Here is a 21621-nt window from a genome sequence, read left to right as displayed (position 1 = left end):
GGGTTCAATATTAATAATTCCTAGATAGAAATAAAAATTGGTGTATAAAACTGGCCAGATGGCTGATAACTTTGTTAGGAACTGAAAAGACAATTCATGATTTAAAGTGCAATATTAATCTGAAACTCACTGACATGAGCAATTCAGATCCAAGACACACAGACCGCCTTAAGAAGGGAAACTTTTGCACTTTCTCTACTTTTATCAAAGTGGAAAATCTGATATCAAATTTATTTTGCCTGGTTAAAAAAAATAAAAATAAAATTATATATATATATATATATATATATATATATATATAAATTAGGAAACAAGACAAATGTATTATTATAATTTTTTTTTTTTTTTACAAATTTGTGACAGATGCAGTTTCACCAAGATAAAGGAATTACCCATGAGGAATATGTTTGTTATTAATATGCAATAAAAAAATCCAACTAAGTAATTATTTTAGTGACTTATTTAGGAGAAATAAGTAAATAAATTCAAAATATGATTTGTGGCTACTAATAAATATTCACGACCGGTACAATTTTAACTTATGTGCAGACATCGTGCTTAATAAATAAGCACTTGATGATTTTTAAAAACATTTTTATATATTAATGCACAAAATACAAATGCTGACCTAACTTAACCTGAACACACAAATGTAATAGTTTTGGATCGTATGTTTCTTTCTCCTCCCACGTGGAGTTTGAATCTTTTTGTCACGTTGTAAAGAATCATTTCATCGTGAGTAATAAGATATTAAATGTTTACTGCTGAGGGCATTGTTGACACTACTAAAAGATGATAGTGATCAGCCGGAGAGATAATTATAATTATACTAATGTGAGCCCAGGAAACAGAGAGGATTTACAATCTAATTAATCATCCTTTATGTAAATGTGTGTGCAGACATCTGTGCTTTCACGTCTGTATTTACTAAAGACACACCCCCTTGTGTCATCCCACCCGTCTGTTCTGATGTGGCCACGAGCCACAATGCAAGGAAAATCCCACATACGGATCGGAGTATAAATAAGGAGGAGCTGAGGCACGGAGATGAGGGATTCAAACCCAGTTATCCTTCAGAACCTCTGGCTATTCATTCATTCATTCTAAAAAAAACACACAAAATTGCTGTACGATTATTCAACTTGCTTAAAAAAATGCAAAGCTATCACCTTTTACAGGCTTTTTTATACCTTTCAACGCTGGTTCATTCTTGTTACAGTGCTGACAATTCTGAGAAAGGCAGCACTTTCTGTATTTGGACTAGATCCACTTCAGGTGGGCAAATACAGCATGCATTTCTCAGAAGGACTCAGACGTCTCTTCTCTTGTATGACAGCATCTGGAACAAAAACAACAGCCTTTTTAGCTGCATGACAAGTGATGAGCACTCTGTGATTGACAGTTACCTGTCCAGGTGCTGGGAAGACAGCTCTTTCTCAAAGACGCTTGATGCACGCTTTGACATCAGGGAGCTGATTGATCCTCACGGTCCCTGTGAGGCTGCAGGCTTTACAGAGGAATTTACAGCATCTGTACGGAGGGCCAGAGACCTGAGGAGTGTTGGATCTGATGGATTTGAGCACCAGGACCGTGGAGAAAGCTCCAGACAGATGCTGCACCGCTCAAAGCGAGCATGGATGATTCCAGGGACTCTGTGGTGTGGCTCAGGAAATAAGGCGATGGCCTTTGGTGACCTGGGTGAGTTGGATTATATTAATCAATTTAAATATATATAAATTATTAGTGCTTTTTAATTACTTATAATTTGACATATTCTGATCTTTATTTATTAGAACTGGTCTGCGATGACATTGAAAACGGAAGCTTTTTTAACAAATAGATTTTTGGACCCAAGTGCACATTAAAATAAAATTAAATGCATGCTTAAAATGTTTAGATAAAGCACATGTAACATGTAAATTGCACATGTATAATAAATTATAAAATTAAATATTTTTTTTTTACCTGTTTTCTTGTCTTCTGCAGGTGTCTTTGAAGATACAGATAAATGCTGCAGAGAACACGACCACTGTAAAGACACCATTGCTTCCTTTTCATACAACCATGGTGTCTTTAACACCAACATCTTCACTTTATCACACTGCGACTGTGACAACAGGTATGTGAGCATCATTCGTTCAATCGTGTTGAGTTGTGTAACATGAGACATATCCAACATAAACCAGAGAGTCTCGGATTACTGTATCTTATGACATTGTGATCAGGTCTTGTGATATCACTTCAGGTTCCGCCGCTGTCTCCTGGGTGTTAATAATACCATGTCCAACCTCGTGGGCTACGGATACTTCAATGTGCTAAAGATGCGCTGCTTTGAGTTCTCTCAGCAGATGCAGTGTGCCAAGAGAACGTGGTGGGGCATGTATGTATCCAGTTTCATTTGACTTAGCTCCTTTTTGTTGCAAAAAAGTCTCACTTTTCAGAAAATAAAAGCAATAATAACAGTAAAACAAGACAATAAAAACTCAAAATTATTTTTAACCAAACGTTTGAACTTGTGTTGGTAAGACTTTTTAATAATTTTGGAAAGAAGTCTCTTCTGCTCACCAAGGCTGCATTTATTTGATTAAAAATACAGTAAATTCAGCAATATTCTGAAATATTTTTACGATTTAAAATAAATGTTGTCTATTTGAATATATTTTAAAATGTAATTTATTTCCGTGATCAAAGCTGAATTTTCAGCATCATTACTCCAGTCTTCAGTGTCACACGATCCTTCAGAAATCATTCTAATATGCTGATTTGCTTCACAAAAACATTTACTGTTGAGCTGCTTCATATTTTTGTGGAAACTGACACACTTTATTCCAGGATTTACTGATGAATAAAAAGCATTTATTTCAAATAAAAATCTCTTGTAACATTAGAAATGTGTTAACTTGTATTGCATCCTTGCTGAGTAAAAGTATTCTTTAATAGAAGTTTAAAAAAAATTGAAATGATGTACACAGATGTTGCGTGCACACTTCAAACTTAAAAATACAATATTTTATTTTATTTTAAATCAGCACAGGTTTCTTAAAAAAAAAATCAGATTTAGTGAATAATGGTAGAATTTTTAATTTGAGGATAAAATGCAAACGGTTTAAAACCTTAAATTGTCAGACATAAAACAAGCAAAAACCTTGTTGAACTTTGGAAACTGTTCTCTTTGAAAACTTGGCACTTTGGTGAGATTTGTACATACTGTAATCTCTGAGCTGCACATAATGTTGTGTACACAGTTACAGAACCTTGTTGGTTTTCTCATTGGCAGGTGTGCAATTTATGAACTTGCTCAATACGCTGTGGTGAAAGATGCAGCAAACTACACCGACACACTCCCAGACCAAGACATGGAGATGCTGGAAACCAGTTTTCACCAAGCAATCACTCTGGGACAAAACCAGGTCACCAAAAACACAGACCAATCACTAAATATACAAGATCCCAGGAGCAAGAGTTTAGAACCGAGTCCAGTTTCGACATCACCAGAACCATCTGTTACAACACCGCGGTCCTGGACAGATGCACCAAATATAACAACAGACAGACCACAAAAAGGTGAGCTAAATATTACTCCTATCAGATCTGTTGTAAATCGAGTATATTGGAAATCTATTAAGTGCTTCACTTTTTAAATGATTTTGTTTTTCATAGGCAAGTTTGAGATGTGTGAGCTTTACAGAGACTTGGATTCATGCCATCTACAGATCCCTGCTTTACAGGAGAAATTTGGTCTACAAAACCCTGGCATGAGAACCCTTTACCACTGCAACTGTACTGCCAGGTGAATGCTCACTCAATATATCCACCGAAAATTCATGCCTCTACTAGGGATGCGCAAATTAATATTACGAAAATTTGCCATCCAAGACATAGATGTGTTTGTATCTTCATTAGAACACGTTTAGAGAAATGTAGCATTGCATCAGTGTCTTAGCAATAGATGTTCTGCAGTGAATGGGTGCCGTCAGAATGAGAGTCCAAACAGCTGATAAAAACATCACAATAATCCACAAGTAATCCATCAATTGACATTTTGTGAATACAAAAGCTGCGTGTTTGTAAGAAACAAATCCATCAAGACATTTTTTCAAACAACTTCAAACAAGTATTTTATACATCACACTGCTTTCTCCAGTAAAAAAAAAACAAAACAAACAAACAAAAAAAACCCTGGTAAAGAAATGTTTATGAGCAAAACCTGTCCAAACCATCTCTAAACAAATGTTTGTAGATTTTGATGTGTGCCTAAATATTAATATGTTTATTACAAACATGCAGCATTTCATTCAACAAGATGCTATTTGATGGAGTGATGTGGATTTCTTGTGAATTATTGTGATGTTTTTATCAGCTGTTTGGACTCTCATTCTCACGGCACCCATTCACTGCAGAGGATCAACTGGTGAACAAGTGATGTAAAGCTGCATCTCTCTAAATCTGTTCTGATGAAGAAACAACATTGTGGATGGTCTGATATATATATATATATATATATATATATATATATATATATATATATATATATATATATATATATATATATATATATATATATATATATCCTTTAAGCAAGTCAAGAATATGTATGCAGGTTTTGAGTTAATCTGTGCATGATTTTTCTCTGCTATCTACTGATACATGCTGCTTTCTCAGGCTCGTCCGGAAGATCTTGTCCAAAGAATTGGATGAAACGGACCCTGTGCATTCACTGTTGATGGATTTCGTTTCACAATCCTGCTTCACCCTGCCACAGTCTGAAAACTGTGTCAACGGAAAAAGGTTGGTATAGACATTATGATTAAACGTAGGTTCATTCAGGTTAACTGTCCCCAAATTTGTGCTGTGAATGACAATGTATCTACTAATCAAAGAATAATGTAATACAAATAATAATTAAAAGAATGGACAGCCAATCAAAGTGCTTCTTTGTGCTTTCTCTTCTATTTAGTTGCTCAAGTCATCCATCAGAAACACAGCTCATCCAAAACTGGAGGAAAGACATGAAAGGAGGAGGACATCTAGTGGACATCAAGCGCAAACTCAAGAGGATGAACCCCAAGCGCTCCAAGAGAAAAGACTCTCCAGTCAGACTATATAAGAAATGCATCAGGATGCACACTAAACTGCAGAAACCTAGACTTCCTAAACGGAAACAATAATAAAGCCTGTTTCAACTAACAATAATACACTTTAACTCACAACCTGCCACACATGCACACACATGGAGAACTTTGTGCTTAAATAGCTTAGCCTAATATAATAGGTCAGAGTGTTAATTAGCCTAGGCTACTTCGTTATGGGGTAATATCAGTGCTTTAAGTGAGCCGATATGCACCAGTACTCAGTACCGCCACTTCCAAATATAGCTCTTGAGCATACCGCCACCTCTCTGTGCGCCCAGAAAGTGATGTTAGCATACCAGTAAGTTCATTTGGACATCTGTTTTAATAGAGGTTTTAATCATTTGCCTGCGCTGCCGCTTTTCAGAGCTTCTTCCAGGTTCGGACGGAGTATTGAGCGTGAATCATTTGAACCAGTTTGGGAGTTCGAAGCGGGATCGCGAATCATTTGAGTCAGTTCGGGAGTTCGTAGCGCGTTCACGAATCATTTGAATCAGTTCGTGGAATCTGAGTGGGTTCGCGAATCATTTGAGTCAGGTCGGGAGTTCGTAGCGGGTTCTCGAATCATTTGAGTCAGTTCGGGAGTTCGTAGCGGGTTCGCGAATCATATGAGTCAATTTGGGGATCGCGAATCATTTGAGTCAGTTTGGGAGTTCGGAGCGGGATCGCGAATCATTTGAGTCAGTTTGGGGATCGCAAATCATTTGAATCAGTTCGGGAGTTCGGAGCGGCTTCGCGGATCATTTCAATCAGTTCGAGGAATCGGAGCGGGTTCGCGAATCATTTGATTTAGGTCGGGAGTTCGTAGCGGGTTCGCGAATCATATGAGTCAATTTGGGGATCGCGAATCATTTGAGTCAGTTTGGGAGTTCGGAACGGGATCGCGAATCATTTGAGTCAGTTTGGGGATCGCAAATCATTTGAATCAATTCTAGAGTTCATAACGGGTTCACGAATCATTTGAGTCAGTTCGGGAGTTATTAAAAATCATTTTGCACATTTTATTTATGTTCAGTAGTTCTTTCTAGCTCAAGCAAATCCACAAACTAATAAAAGGATTTATAATTAAGATCACATGTTGACTGCTGTATATAAAACCCCTTTATATAGTTGTTGTTGAGGGGACTCATCAAAAACAAAACAAATAAAAACAGAATATATATATATATATATATATATATATATATATATTGGCTATAATAGAGTACCGCCACCTCTTTTGGGCCACTTAAAGCACTGGGTAATATGGTACAAATTGTTTAAGCTGCAAGAAAAAGTGAGCATTTAAAGACAACTTCTAAGTGGCATATATATTGTAATTATTTGAAAGTGATATTCTTAGGCATATCTTAAATGAAATAATGCATCGTGAACATTTAAGTCATAACTATTTAACTTTAACTAGCAGGATGCATTTGCGCATGCGCTGAAAATGTCTGGATATTTTGTTACGATATTTTTTTTTTTTTATCTCACCTACCTAATATTGCACTATATCTGAATTTATGTAACAAGCGAGCGTTGTAAATGTGTGTACAATTGTAAATAACATGTAAATTAATAAATAAAGATATCTTTATATGAATCGACTTTGGTCATGTTCAAGTCCAGTATGGCCTACACTCACATTTATTTATTTATTGTTTGTTTGTAAATGGTGAATTACACGGTAAATTGATAGGCCTACATTTATATATTAATCAGTCATTAGGCTACCACCAAAATAAATCAATAAATAGTACTTTCATATTATCATCATTTTATCATGGTGGGCCTATTTTTGTAAATCATTTATATTTTACATATTTATATATTTACTGTATATATTACATATTTTAAAATATTATTATAATCATATTATTTAAAATATCGTAATTTATAACAACAGCCAATAACTATAATAGCAAACAGCAATAAGCTGCGCTGTCGCAATTTAGCTACTAAACGGACTTTTTTTTAATTTTTATTTTTTTATTTTTATTTAATAAACGGACAGTCATTTAATGGTCAGTAGCCTACATGTTTACATCGTCACAGTTTAAAAATATTTGGTCACTCAATAATTTGACAGAGTAAAAGTTCAGAAAGACGCCCCAGTGACGTCACATCTAGTGATTCAGGCCGATAGTACCTAGTCACAGTATGTAACTCAACTCCGTCTGATGTCATAAAGAGTAACTGAAGCCCTGAACTACTGAAAGCATCTGAACCGCCTCTTACCGGGAGGAGAGAAGAAAAACATGGCGAACTTTCCTCTGGAATAACTGTTTTCTGAAGAACTGCTGCGCGTTTCTTTAAGTAACGTTCCCGAGCGTGAATTCATTGATGTATCAACACGTTTAGTCTGGTAACGAGGCTGTTTCTCATGCACTCGGAGCGTGTGAAGGATCATGGGAGGAGAGTTTGAAACAGTTGGATACTACTAAAGCAGGACAGGATGGAGAAACAAGGGACAAGACGCGAAAAGGTAAATAAACGCACAAATGGTGTGAAACGTGAGGCTGGATTGTGTTGTGTTACAATGTGATGTAAAACTGGATTTATTACAGCGGTGTGTTTCCATTAGAGCTGGCTTTCCTGTTTTCATGTATAAAGCCATATACACTAAAAACTGTCAAGTTTGACATGCTTTCGGTTTGAAATTCCTTCCAGTACTCTTTTTTTTAATATTTATTATTATGCAAGTTTAGATTGTTGTTGAGTAACATGTCATTGCTGCTGTTAACCCTAGATGTACAGTGAGTTTGCATGAAATGCTTTAATGGGATAAATTACCTAGTGTATTTTTAAGTTGAATTGAACACTTTCATAATTCTGAATCATGCTGAAAAAATCACAGACAGTAAGAAATCATGACAGGCATCATGAAAATCCATAATGAGATGAATGGTGTGATATCTGGGCTGGTGACCTAGAGTTTGTAGGTTCAAGCCCTGCACAAGTTGATGTGGAAACGCTTCACGTTGGGTTACTGTACAGATACATTTTCAATGTATTAGATAAAAGTGTCAGATAAATGGCAAAAAAGTGTATAAATCTGTAAAAATAAAGCTACTTTTTGAATCCCTGACACAGGCCTTTTTGAGTCTCAGACCTGAATTTATATGAACCTATTAAAGACACATGCTAGACAAACTATTTATGTTGTTGAAATCATCTGACAGAGTTGTGCAAACAATTTCATATCGTTCAGTATTGCTGATTTATTTACTCCCAGCATGCATTGCATTGTCATAGGATTATTGATCTGCTATTTGCTGACTTTATTTGTGCTGCTGCTAATGTTATTTTGTCTTCGTTTATTATGTTTTTATTTTGACATTGTCTCCATGAAGGTCTGTGTTTGACATTTGTGTACATTATATTGCTTAAAATGTACTTCAAAAGCAATATTGCAGACTTTTCTTTGATTATCAGTAATTAATGTCTTTATTTGCTAATTTATAGTTTACAGAATTAGATATAAATATAGTTGCACTGTCAAGAATTTATAGTCAAATTATCAAGACTTTATTGACTTTTTGCATTTAGTGGAGAAAGAAATCCAAGCTTGAGAACTTGATGCATCATGTTGCCTTGTTTAAAACATATAAATATATAGCTCACAAGCTTGAGATTTTAATTTTTGTATTACAGTAATCAGAATTTTTGGGTTGAAACTTTTCTCATTTGTGAAAAATGACAGAATGCAAATATATGAACGCTGTTGAAAACAGGCTTAATTTTCTTTAAACAAAAATATAATTGTTTTTTTGTGTTTTAAATATGACTCGTTCTTATCAGTTTAGTATTATTTATATACACTTTAGTGTTTATATACTGATTTTTAGTATATATTTTTCTTCTTCTTATTTCTTTTATCCAGATGGAGGAAGTCAGATGTTGTCAGTGACACTCAGTAGGGAGTAGGATGTAGCTCACATCATGTTGTCCCCGTGGTTGTTTCCAGCAGACCATGACATGTGGTGTTTTCAGACTCACAGGATGTTCATGGGTGCACCTGTGTTTTCTCTGAACCCAGACACTGAGAAAATGTCCAACTGAATCAGTTGGGGGTGTTTCGTGGGACAGCAGACTCTTCAGTCTAGCTGGTGTTTTTGGCAGAGTAAACATATCATCTTGAATGAAATATTTACTGGCAATAGTCCCCAACCATGAACAGCAACTGTACTCAAAGATAAACTTTCCCATGCCTCCAGTCATATTTGATCAGTTGTTTTCCAGAAAAAAATTCCATGCACACATGCATCCTGATCAAAAAATATCATGCAAAGAATATGCACCAACTAGCTACTATGGTCCAGCCAAAGTAGTTTTTTTTAGCTGGTTTAATGTAGATGTTACGTAACCCAAATGCAATATTAAAATTGTATATGATGCAAAAATGAACAAAAATATCCTTAAAATCAAACATGGGAATGTATTCATTTCAAAACAAAGATCATATTATTTCTTTCTAATTCAAAATGTTGTGTTTAATTCAATGTGTTACTTGCCAACTCTTTGCAGTTATTTGGGAAATTTATTAGCAATTTCTGAGTCAAAATTGTTTCCATTTTTTTTTCAGTTTACAAAATGAGAAGTGTTTTGTGCCAACATACTGTAGAGCTTGATTAATTGAGTTTAAAATCTTATTTATGTGCTGTTTTCATATCTATATTGTTAGTTGCACTTTATCAGCTGCAGAATAACTTACAAATCATGAGGTCTGGCGGGTGTCGGGTAAACAAGAAATTATTGAGAATTAAGAATATTAAGAAATATTCAATAGAATTTGCATATTAAGAAATAGTTCACCCAAGAATGAAAATTAGCTGTCATTGTCCTTATCCTCAGGCCATCCAACATGTAGATGAGTTTGTTTTTTGAGAAATGTAGTATTGCATCACTTGCTCAACAATGGATCCTCTGCAGTGAATGGGTGCCGTCAGAATGAGAGTCTAAACAGCTGATAAAAACATCACAATAATCCACACCACTCCAGTCCATCAGTTAACATCTTGTGAAGAAAAAGGCTGTGTTTGTAAGAAACAAATTCTGACGGCACCCATTCACTGCATTCATTGCTGAGACAATGATGCAATGCTACATTCCTCCAAATCTGATGAAGAAACAAACTCATCTACATCTCGGATGGTCTGAGGGTGAGGACGTTTTCAGCAAATGTTCCTTTTGGGGTGAACTTTTAGCTTTAGCTAGTTAAGCTAATTTACAAAGTGCAGCATACGCTGGTGAGCAGCTGTATTTTCTAACCAGCATCATGGGGTCAGTCTTTAGATGTTTGTGAGATGTTCAGATGTTTGGAAAGGTTTTGGGCAGAAGGCTGCAGACAGCTGTTGGACAGACAGATAGTGTAAAGTCGAGCCGACATCTCGTGAGCTCTTCTGAGCGGGCATCAGCTTCTCCATCAGCCGCCTGATGCCTGCCAGAAGAGAGGCTTGTTTTCATTTTCCCAGGAATGTGACTCAGCCTCCTGACCTGCTCGAGACCGAGGGGTGGGATCACGAACGGCCAGACAGACACGGAAGCAGTGAGACACAGGGATCAGCTTTGTTTGGTGTGTCAAACTGTTGGACTAAAAATAATGGCAGGATGCAATATATATGTTATGATATAGATATATGTATGTACGTTGCTGAAAGCATGCTTAATTGTCTTCAAAAATGTCACTTTCATTTTTAAGCAAAATGTCATTTCATATCTTTCACTGTTCTTAAAGTGAACATTGGAGGCCCAGTTTCCACAAGTTGGTATGATTCTTTAAGGTCTTCATGAAATGTTTGCATCTCCTCAGTGGCCGTGTAAAACAACACCCTTTTGTCAGAAACAGCTCTGTTGACAGCGACACGTTTATATTTCATTTTATTCCAGATTCTTTTCAGTTACAGAAAAACCATTTTAATCGTTTTGTTTAACTTTGACAAGCCTGGCTCTTGACAGGTTTATTGAGAGTCACTTTATTGGTTTGGAGGGTCACTGTTGTGTCTGTGTATTGTCATGACGTGTGCCGGCTCTATGCAGGTTAAAAGGTCTTGTTTGCATGCTGAGGTTAGCGTCTGGGGGTGTTAGTTTGAGTTTAAGCATTGGCTGGGTTTGAAGTGAGTGGCGATCAGAGAGGAAGAACTCAGCATGAGGGAAAAACAGCCTTTATAGATCTTTACCCAAATCAGTTTTCACCTCATGCTTGGATAATCCAGTGCTGTTACTAATAACAAACACACACCGTGCCAGAAACATTAAAGCACTGTCCTCAGTGTCCTCAGTTTATGACGTGCATAAACAGATGTCAGATTTAGTTTATTGATCATTAGAGCAGATACATCATTGTTAATGTTGCTGCCTTATCATTCTCTTGTGCTTTCACTTAGCATTCACATTCATATTTGCAGCAGTTGCATAGCTAGTAGGTGAAATTGATTACGTTAAGGATTTTTGTTTTAATGAAATGAATACGTATGTTCAGCAATGATTCATTAAATGTGACAACAAATACATTTAGAATGTTATAAACATTCTGTTTCAAATAAATGCTGACTTGCTGTTCATAACCAATTCAGAAAAAAAAAAAAAAGACTTTATCATGGTTTCCACAAAAAATATAAAGCTCCAAAACTGTCTTCATTATTGATAATAATCAGAAATGTTTCTTAGGCAGCCGATGATTTCTGAAGGAACATGTGACTCGGAAAACTGGAATAATGATGTTGAAAATACAGCTTTGAGCACAGAAATAAATTACATTTTAAAATATATTCACATAGAAAACGGTTATTTTAAATTGTACAAATATTTCACAATATTACTGTTTTTATTGTAGATTTGGATCAAATAACCGCAGCCTTGGTGAGCATGAGATGCTTCTTACAAAAGGAAAATATAAATACAATAAAAAATATAAATATATAAATAAAAAAATAAAATATAATATAAAATTAAAAGAAAGAAACAAATAAATAAATAATATTCCAAACTTTGGTTAGTCTAAATTATCTTGGAATTTATTAAATAATAACCTACTTGCTTAATTTCAGTTTCTGAACACCAATGTGTAAATTTGGGAGGACATGTGTTTCAGTTTTTGTTTTTGTGTATCCAAATTTTGCATTGAATAGTGAATTATTCTAAGATCATTATTTGACAGTACTGGTTTGAGCTCAGATTTGGTGCCGTCTTGCTGTTCTCTGGCCGTGTGGACTCAATGATAATCAATCAGATTGCTAATTGAATTAGTGCGTGTCCAGAGATCATTGAGAAGCCCGTGACTACAGTCAGCGTGTGGATGAATACGTGTGTGGACTGTTTACAGCTGTTATTTTTGGACTGTGAGATGAGGCTGGCGTTGTACATGTGCTCGTGCTGGTCTAAATTGTGAGGTCTTCTCTGTGTTGTCTCAGCTGAAGATGAAGATGACCACCGGCTCCATCTCTTCACTGACTCGACCAAATCTGTCTGTTCAGAATTAGCTCCACCAAGGCTCTCATTATCTGCCCATATAGACAGCGGCCAACATAAATACGGCTAACACTGTTATCTGTGTCTGGCCTGCAGGGTGGATGTAGATCTCGCCAGACTTTCCTGAAGCTTCAGAACAACAGGACGCGTTCAAACCACACCACAGAACTGAATGTTAAAACGAGCATTAATTGACTTCATGTTGGTGGTTGTTCTGGTGTCAGAGCAACTTTCATTGCTTTTTGGCTGAGAGTTTTTAATTGAGAGTTTGGCTTGTTAATCTGTGACTAATGGGGCCATGATTATTTAATCTTAATTAGATGTCTGATGTGAAAAAGACCATTGATCTATATAAATACAAAAGTGTGTGCATGTTTTGGTTGACATTAATTAAATTATATAATGTGACTTATGTTCTGGAAAATAATAGCATTTTATGTATTTGTGTGTGTGTGTGTATGTGTGTGTATATATATATATATATATATATATATATATATATATATATATATATATATATATATATATATATATAAATTGCTACCATTTTCCAGAATGCACATGAAAAAATCCCAAATGCTGAATAGAAATAAAATAATAGAAATAATTTTAAAATGTAAAGTAGGCAAAGCCAGAGAAAGAATAAAATATTAATTTTTACCATTATTATTATTCTATTTATTTATTATTTTTTAGAGTTTCTGGTGGTCTATTTTTAATCCATTTTACTGCCCTCCAGCAAAAAATGTTTTAAGTTAGAAATAAAACAAAGGATTATTGGAGTATGTTTTGCTGGAAAATACTATTTCAGTCGTGTTTAATTCAGTGTTACTTGCCTTTAACATTATATAGCGTTATAGACACAATGCTGAATATTGAGTATTATATCATTATTTTCCAGTGTTTAATTAAATGTATTGCTATCTTGGATTCATTTTGGATTCACAAAGCTTGTTGCAGTGCATTCTGGGATGGAAATTGTCTGGGAAGCACAGATTACTGTTTTAGATTTTGGCTAAAAGAAGGTATTTTAGGAGGAAGTATAATGTGTTTGCCTGCTTATTACATATGCGTCTTAATGATGCCTTTAAACTCTGTCGATGTGGGCAGCTCATTAAGTTTCATGAACTTCTCTTTCTGACCCCGAGTCTCTCAGAGGAGCTGAATACACTGTTTTTCGTTTCTGTTTCTCAGAGTCATTGTTGTAAATCAGTGTAAAATTCAGCTTCACTCCCTTTTCTTTGCGTTTATTTTCCATCCAGCTGATGCGCAGTATTCTACCTGCCCATTTTTGTTTCTCTCCTTCTCTCGTTCTGTTGCTCGAGCGCTCCGGCTTTTCCTTTTGGCCTCTCTGGAAGTAATTATCCCGCTGTGCTATCCCAGAATTCCTGCAGAAGGGAAGAGGGGTGTGGCCTGTGTGTGAGATTACAGGCTGGAGTGGCTTTCTTCGCCTGCTGTTTAACTTTCTCTCTCTCCGTCTCCTCCCTGTTTTTCCCTGTCGCTCTTGGGATTTCTCCAGATGTGAAACTCTTAGGTGGCTAGTCGTAAATTTCCTGTGTTCTCTGAAGTCAGCAGGAGCCACTGGTGTGTGTCTCCCCGAGGAATCGACCCCACAGCCAAAACAATGAGCACGGCCTGATGCCGGCGCTGTGGCTTTGGAATACATGCTATTATTTTGAAAGAAATAGCTTTAGCAATTTTGACCCATTTTCCTTTAGTCTTCCTCAGCTATTTTAGCGAATGTTTTGTTGTGCTCACATAACCAAATCGAAAAGAAAAGAATCTCCCCTCTTTAAAATAATCACATTTTGTTGATTTACAGCCGGAAATAAAGACAGGCACAGATTTAGTTTTCTCAAGTGCAACTTCAAACATAAAAGTGAAGGATCATAAAAGACCATGTCAGAAAAAATAGATTTGGAAAAAGGATCAGATGCTTGTCTCAGTATTTTGTTGAGCCACCTTTTGCTTTATTTGCATCCTTCAGTCTGTTGTGATCCGTCTCTACAAACTTATCTAGACTTTGCAATGTCCGTCTTCATTTCAGGCTGAAAGCAACAAAAAGGGGGGTGATTCTTTTCTATACCTACTGTATATTCATACTTGTGTCTTCACCAAAGCAGATATAATTGCCATTCTATCATCAATTTAAATCAATATAAAATGCATAAATATATTCTGATAAAGCCAACATTGGAATCATAGCTTAATTTAAACACTGTTTTACTAGGTTTCAAAAATATGAAATGCATATCCAGATAGAGTTCTATGTTTTAATGCTTGATTTCATTTAAAACATGAAAACTGGTACAGATTTACAATGCATCTCATGTGCTCTTCACATCAAATATCATGCATAAGCAATGTCTATTCATCATGTGTGCATATGCAATGGATTTAAACTACAGCATCTTGTTTACTGTATTTTTTATCAAATAAATCCAGCCTTAGTGAGCTTTAAAAAACATTAAAATCTTAACAACCTCAAAATTTGAACGCAAGTGAAGCTGGATTACATCTGCTTGAATATTTATGTACTCTATGCATCTAAAACAGTCTTAGCTCCTCTCAGGGTTTCTTTTTTATGTACATAAACATCCCAGAACAATGCATTGTGAGAAGTACTACAAATGCATTAACATTTGAATTGAAAATGGTATTATCAGGCATCCTGTCTGTTATGAGAAGCATCATATATTTATTATTTTGTCGGCTGTTTGTACAACATTTCAGTGCATTAGTGTGTGCTCTTACAGAAGTTGATTTGAATTAGTATTCTGTGACATTCAGCTTCATGGCCTGTTCTTACAGCCTTTCAGAAGGGCTGTAACTGCTGAGCTTTGAGTTTTTTCAAGGGTTTCCTTCATACTCCCAAAGAGATTAAGAAAAAGGGTTCCTCTGTGATCGCTTTGTGCTAGCCCCTGCCAATATAATCCTAAAACCCTGCAAAGCCGCTCTGCTACATGTTGAACACAACAAATGCAGGCATACAAATACAGCAGAGGTGAGTCGAAGTCAACGTGAGTGAGGTTCTGTTTACTTCTCACTTACAATAATCATTCAAGATGCACCAAAAACAATTGATCACCCTTCCTCTGACGCCTAGGCTGTGCTTTTAAGACTTTATGCTAATATGCTAACTGCAAACATGTCATTATGTAATGTTTGTTAGATTCTTCAGTCATTGCTATTTATAGATAAACTGGTTCGGATGGTCAATCGGCCAGTGATTGACCATATTGAGATAATTTTAAATTTTCTGTTATTCTTTTATGTGCAATTTGTGTGAAATAAGTGTTTGAATCGTTTTAACAATTAGTGTGAATATTTGCCGTTATTGACATATCTGTCACATACGTAAAAAAACTACAAGTCATGACACTTCTGTTCGAAAGATTGAGGGGCTGTACGTTTGTTTGTTATTTAAAAAAAAAAAGAAGTATACAGTGAGAACACATACAATTCCTCAAAAGTGATGAAGACATTCATATTGATACAAAAGATTTATATTTTAAATAAATGCTATTATTTTGATATTTCTATTCATCAAAAAAAAAAAAAAATTAGTATGTTCTCCAAGTTTTCATTTATTTGATCAAAATAAATCTAAAATAATTTAAAACAGCTGTTTTCTTTTTGAATATATTTTAAATGTAATTTATTCCTGTGATGCAAAGCTGAATTTTCAGTCAAGAAAACTGCACAAGAAACATTTCAGGTTATTATCAATGTTGAAAACAGCTGTGCTGCTTCATATTTTTGTGAAAACGGTGATGCATTTTATTTTCCAGGATTCTTTGATGAATAGAAAGTTCAAAAGAAATATTTGTAAGATAAATATTTTGTAACATTATAAATCTTTACTGTCACTTTTGATGAATTTAATGCACCCTTTGCTGCATGAAAAGCATGTTTAATTTAGGTAATAACCTGAATCCACTAATGCGTCTCTCTGGTGTGTGTCTTCCTGTGTAGTTTGGTCTGTTTGGAGCGCGAGCGCTGGGCAGGGCTGTGCACGCCGCCACCGACGGCCCGGGCCTCAGCAAGGCCGAGTTCATGGAGAAGGTGCGGCAAAGCAACGAGGCCTGCCAGCTGGGAGACTTCCAGACGGCCGTGAAGCTTTACGGAGAAGCCCTGCGCGCCGACCCGCAGAACTGCATCCTGTACAGCAACCGCTCGGCCGCCCACCTCAAACTGGGCCAGTACCAGACCGCCCTGGACGATGCAGTCAAAGCCCGCCTCCTTAACCCCAAGTGGCCGAAGGTGAGTGTGTGGGCGGGGCTTCACATCTTTTATTCCTGGTTACAGGTGAAGACGTCTCTCGTTCCCTGCTCGTCGTCTTCATGTGCTCTATACAGTATTTCCTCCGCTCAGAGAAGCAGATCATCGCTGTCTTCCGTCTGTTTGTTTGTTCTTTTAGCATTCATTGCAGGTGCAACAAGCGGAGAGCTTGAGAACTTGCCAAATTGCCTCTTTGCTTAACATTTCTGAGCTGTGATGCTAACAGACGCTCAAAGCAGAACATCACATCTGAAAAATGATCGCGGTAGTGGAGCTCATCTGCTCTTGGCATCGAGAAAAGGGCACGCTGTGATAGACTTACTAACAAACAACTGTTTCACAGGCTTTTTTTGCGATATCCTCTCTGACATTTACTAAATATAAAACTAGATTCATTATATAGAGAGAATTTGATTAGTTGGATTCAGTTTCTGACATAGTTCCCCACAAAATCTGTTTAATTGGACGATATTTGGCAATATTGAGTGGATTAGAATTGGTTGAGAACCTCGCGGATGTTTCTTCATGTGTCATTGACGTATATGCACTTAATTATAATTTTTTTGCACGCATATCATGTAAAATTAAGGGTTTGATACATTATAGCAGTTAATGTATGTATTGTTTGCAGTCATTTACACTAGTATCTGCCATTCAAAAACTTTGTTTGACTGACAAAGATTGCTCTGCATCATATTTTTTAACTCCTGCAGATCACCAATGTTATGTTAGATTCTTCAGTCATTGCTAGTTATAGATAAACTGGTTTGGATGATTTATTAGCCGATATTTGGCCTAGTTTCTGCTTGTGTCAACAAATTATAAACATTTCAGTTTTTCATTTGTGTGCATGTTGTGTAAAATACGTTTTCGAGTCATTTCAGCATATAGTGTATATATATTGTTTGCCATCATTTACATGCTATCTGTCATTGGTCTGTAAGATGTTAATACTTTTATTCAGCAAGGATGCATTAAATTGATCAAAAATGACAGCGAGGACATTTATAATTTTGCAAAAAAACTTCTATTACAAATAAACGCTGTTCTTTTGAACTTTACATTCAAGAATCATGTTAAAAATGCATCAGTTTCCACAAAATTATAAAGCAGCAAAACTGTTTTCAACATTAATAATAATAATACATTTTCTTTAGCAACAAATCAGCATATTAAAATGATTTCTGATTTTCTTTCATAATTGGAATAAATAACAGTTTATCAGTGTTCTTGAGCTTGTACTGCATCTTAAATTAGTGTATTATAAGTTGCTGTGGATAAAAATATCGGCCAGCATATTTATATTATATCAATTTAGGTTCAAATCGTGTTTTTGTTCTACTTTGAACTGGGTGACCCACACATGTGTGGGGTCTTCACAGCTCTAGTCATGTCATGTTGGCTTTAATAAGAGCTGAGAATATTAAAATGGCCTTTTTTTCTCATTCATAACGCAACTCAACGCTCTGAGAGAAGAGTGTTTTGTGCAGACGTGAGTGGTACTTCGGTTTGGTCTCGCTCTGACCACACAGTCCCCTCCCCACCCGGCCCAAAACACATGTGGCAAAACCCAAACCCAGCGAGGAACGCTAACCTCTCTATGCATTGCTGCCAATCTTCTGATTTCTGACTTTTAATTTGGTGCACGGAGCCAGAGAGGCGGGACTTTCTCGCGTGGCACAGAAACATGGGTTGCATTTTACTCAACCAAAACGTGTGACATGGTTTTCTTTGAGCAGCGGGCTTCTATGAGACACGACAGGGGAGTGTTTGAACTAACCAGCGCCACAAGTGCAGCGCTCGGGATCTAGCCGAGGACGTTTTGTGGGAACGAGTATCACAGAGGCTGTGCTTCCTGTTGGAGCAGAATAGGAGGAAGTAGTGGGTGTGGGGACGAACTGCTGTTTTGTTGTGGAAATCCTGGACGGGTTCGACAGCAAACTTGTGCTGCGAGGACAATAACTGCAATAACAGCATCATTCCACCGACTTTACAGGCCTGAAACTCTGCAGCTTTAATCGTTACACATGCACATGCAGAGCTTTTCTGCCAAAACTCCTAAAAAACAAACAAATATGAAGTTATGACTTTCTCTTTTATATTTCAGGGATTTAATGGAGTGTAAACGTTGTCTTCGATGTTCCTTCCAGAAATGTAATTGTTCAATTCAGTTCAGTTGAAATGAATTCAAAAGTAAAAATTGATTGAAATTATACAATTGTTTAAATATAGCAATAAAAGTAGATTTTTCAAAGCGATATTTTGCTTGCCTTAAATACTTTATAGTTTTTGAGTTTAAGTGCTCTGATTGGTTGATTGATAAGATGTTGCTAGGCAGTTGCTATTGTTTTCTGATTGGTCATATTCTGTTTTATTTTTTTATTTTTTAATACTGTATGGTATGATGGTGTAAGTTCTTCTTTCAGATTAAAAAAAAAATGAGCTAAGATGCATTAAATTGACCAAAAGTAACAGTTAAGACATAACGTTACAAAGGATTCATATTTCAAGTAGATACTATTTTGCACCATTCATCAAAAGATCCAGAAAAATCATGGTTTCCTTGAAATTATTAAAAAGCAGCCGTTTTCTAATTGCTTCTTGAGCAGCAAATCAGTATATTAGACTGATTTCTGAAGATCATGTGACACTGAAGACTGGAGGAATGATGCCGAAAATTCAGCTGTACATCATAGAAATAAAATACACTTTAAAATATATTCAAGTGGAAAACAGTTCTTTTGATTCATAATAATATTTCACAATATTACTGATTTTACTGTAGTTTTTTAATAATTATTATAATAATTATTTTTTTTTAATTTGTGTATGCATTTTAATAGTCAATTTGATCACATTCCATGGAAAAAACCAAAGTCAATGATGAAACACATCAATGATAAATGGTGTAGATTGAATTATAAGCCACTGTTTAATATTGAGTGTCATTTAATCTTGAGCTCAGATTGCACTTGATCTGATGAATGAAAATATTTTTCAATCTGGACTCGTGTTTACATCTCTGAATATCTCTTAAATGTAAGGGAAAAGAGAATTGAATTTAGAGAGTAAAATGGTCTTTTTGTTGTCAAACTTGCTCAGTGAGCCAGTACTTCACACCTGACAGTGTTTTAGCTGTGTTTATGCATGGTTTGAAGTGTTTGTGTGAGCGGAGATGCAGATTCAATATGTTTTTCACTTTAAGAGGACTTGGTGTCAGAGCTGGGCGCTATGACTAAAAAACTATTCAATATTTTTTTTTCAGCCTTGTGATAATGTTTGATTTTGCAGCTAAGAATAGCATTTTGTTATTGTAATTATATATATATATATATATATATATATATATAAAATTACAGTAATATATTATATATATATGTATATAATTATCTTATATTATAAATAAATAAATTAATTATTTATGCAAAAAAATTGTGTGCTATATTAACCTATTATATAGATGAATGGCAACTTAATATAGAAAGAATATATAATTTAATACTAAATATACTTAAATGTATAATTAAATAAACTAATTTTTTATATTTTAAAAGTTTTTTTTGCCTTTTTAGTCATTTTTAATATACATATTTATATATCATAATCATTCATATTTAATACAAAAAATTATTTGTTTTATAACCAAAAAAATTATTGTGTGTGTGTAATTGTCATTGGACCATCCAAGTTTTTTTTTTTTTTTCATTCAATGCATACAAGGAAGGAAAATGTGCATACTATGCATCAGTATAATTGTATATAGTAATAAATAGCAGTATATTCCAGCATGTATTTCTTTCTTAAACATTTTGAAGCATGCAAATTAACAAGTGATGAAGCGAATGAATCCTTGAGCTCATTCATGACTCATTCAAACAGTTTGAAAGAACTGATCAGTGCTAATTAATAAATTGGAAAAATAATGGCCAAATGAATGCAGTGCAGTGAAGATGCATGGAGGTGACATGACGTGCAGGGCAGGGTCATGGCAATGTTCCCGCTGTTTCGTCACGGCGGGGTCGCCGGCTGAGCTCAGCTTTAATTAAGACAGCTCTGAGAATGCTATTTATTTCTGTCAGCGCTGACCTCCCCTCCTCGTCTTCCCAGCCTCGCATAGATGTCCGTGTTGGCACAACAGCCGTGTTTTGGCTCTTTAGAGGGCCCATGGGAAGGAGAAAACAGTGGGATCCACTGTGCATCAAAACACGTGCGTGAACGACACAAAAACACGCTGAAAGGGTTTTTAATCTCTTTGTCATTTAGATCGAGCGTTTCGGGTTGAAAGCATTTTTCTGGACTTTTTTTTTCTCACATTCCCTGCATGTTATCCCTTTTATTACAAAAAGTCCCAGGCACGGTTTCATTCTGTGCGGTTGCCAGGCTGTGTTTCTTGAGCTTGCACACATGCAGGTACGTGAAGACCGTGGAGAGTCTCACACCTGGATGTTTCTCCGGGGGGCCACTGTGACTTCAAAGGGCCGATAATTCATGCAGATTTACCCTGTCCTTCTTTATTTCTTAAATCTGATTGCGTCCGTTCTGTTCGCAGGCCTCGCGCTGATCAAAGACACACGCCGTGGACCCCGTTGTTTAAACACAGACTGAGGGATTATGCATGAACTGCTGCATGAATGCAAATTTGAAGCATGCAATAACTAGCAATTTTCAGATCAGTGCACAGCGGAGGAATGATGCTCCTCACCTGTTTTAAAGTGCATTCTATCTATCTATCTATCTATCTATCTATCTATCTATCTAT

General features: G+C 35.8%; 2 protein-coding genes across 4 annotated transcripts in view; both read left to right on the top strand.

Moving 5' to 3' along the window:
• Window positions 1–1036: 1036 nt before the first annotated feature.
• pla2g3 (phospholipase A2 group III) lies at window positions 1037–6714 on the top strand. Of its 2 annotated transcripts, XR_008185406.1 has the most exons (8): window positions 1037–1698; window positions 1987–2119; window positions 2246–2380; window positions 3278–3564; window positions 3661–3790; window positions 4663–4788; window positions 4958–5666; window positions 5923–6714. XR_008185406.1 is itself a non-coding variant. In XM_052607578.1 (7 exons), the coding sequence occupies exons 1-7, from the start codon at window positions 1155–1157 to the stop codon at window positions 5166–5168; spliced, it is 1566 nt and encodes a 521-aa protein (XP_052463538.1). In that variant the 5' UTR covers window positions 1037–1154; the 3' UTR covers window positions 5169–6714. The 2 variants fall into 2 exon arrangements, 1 of the variants encoding a protein (XP_052463538.1); XM_052607578.1 differs by having other exon boundaries at window positions 4958–6714.
• A 451-nt stretch (window positions 6715–7165) lies between these two features.
• Window positions 7166–21621, top strand: part of LOC128020828 (tetratricopeptide repeat protein 28) — a 230979-nt gene continuing 216523 nt past the window's right edge. The window contains exons 1-2 of one of the 2 annotated variants that reach the window (XM_052607572.1): window positions 7166–7596; window positions 16557–16844. In XM_052607572.1, the coding sequence (XP_052463532.1) occupies window positions 7567–7596; window positions 16557–16844 (318 nt within the window). In that variant the 5' untranslated portion in view covers window positions 7166–7566. The remainder of the gene's footprint in view (window positions 7597–16556; window positions 16845–21621) is intronic. The other variant, XM_052607573.1, reaches the window with a different exon arrangement.

This window comes from Carassius gibelio, chromosome A10 (genome assembly GCF_023724105.1).
Source record: "Carassius gibelio isolate Cgi1373 ecotype wild population from Czech Republic chromosome A10, carGib1.2-hapl.c, whole genome shotgun sequence".
NCBI classification, from domain to species: domain Eukaryota; kingdom Metazoa; phylum Chordata; class Actinopteri; order Cypriniformes; family Cyprinidae; genus Carassius; species Carassius gibelio.
Note: the sequence above shows the minus strand (reverse complement) of the source record. Positions and strands in the feature narration are given on the sequence as shown.

Coding starts and splice junctions, on each gene's coding strand:
- pla2g3 (XM_052607578.1), top strand. CDS start 1,155: ATGCAAAGCTATCACCTTTTACAGGCTTTTTTATACCTTTCAACGCTG. Junction 3,565..3,660: donor AACAGACAGACCACAAAAAG/GTGAGCTAAATA, acceptor TGTTTTTCATAG/GCAAGTTTGAGATGTGTGAG. Junction 3,791..4,662: donor CACTGCAACTGTACTGCCAG/GTGAATGCTCAC, acceptor CTGCTTTCTCAG/GCTCGTCCGGAAGATCTTGT.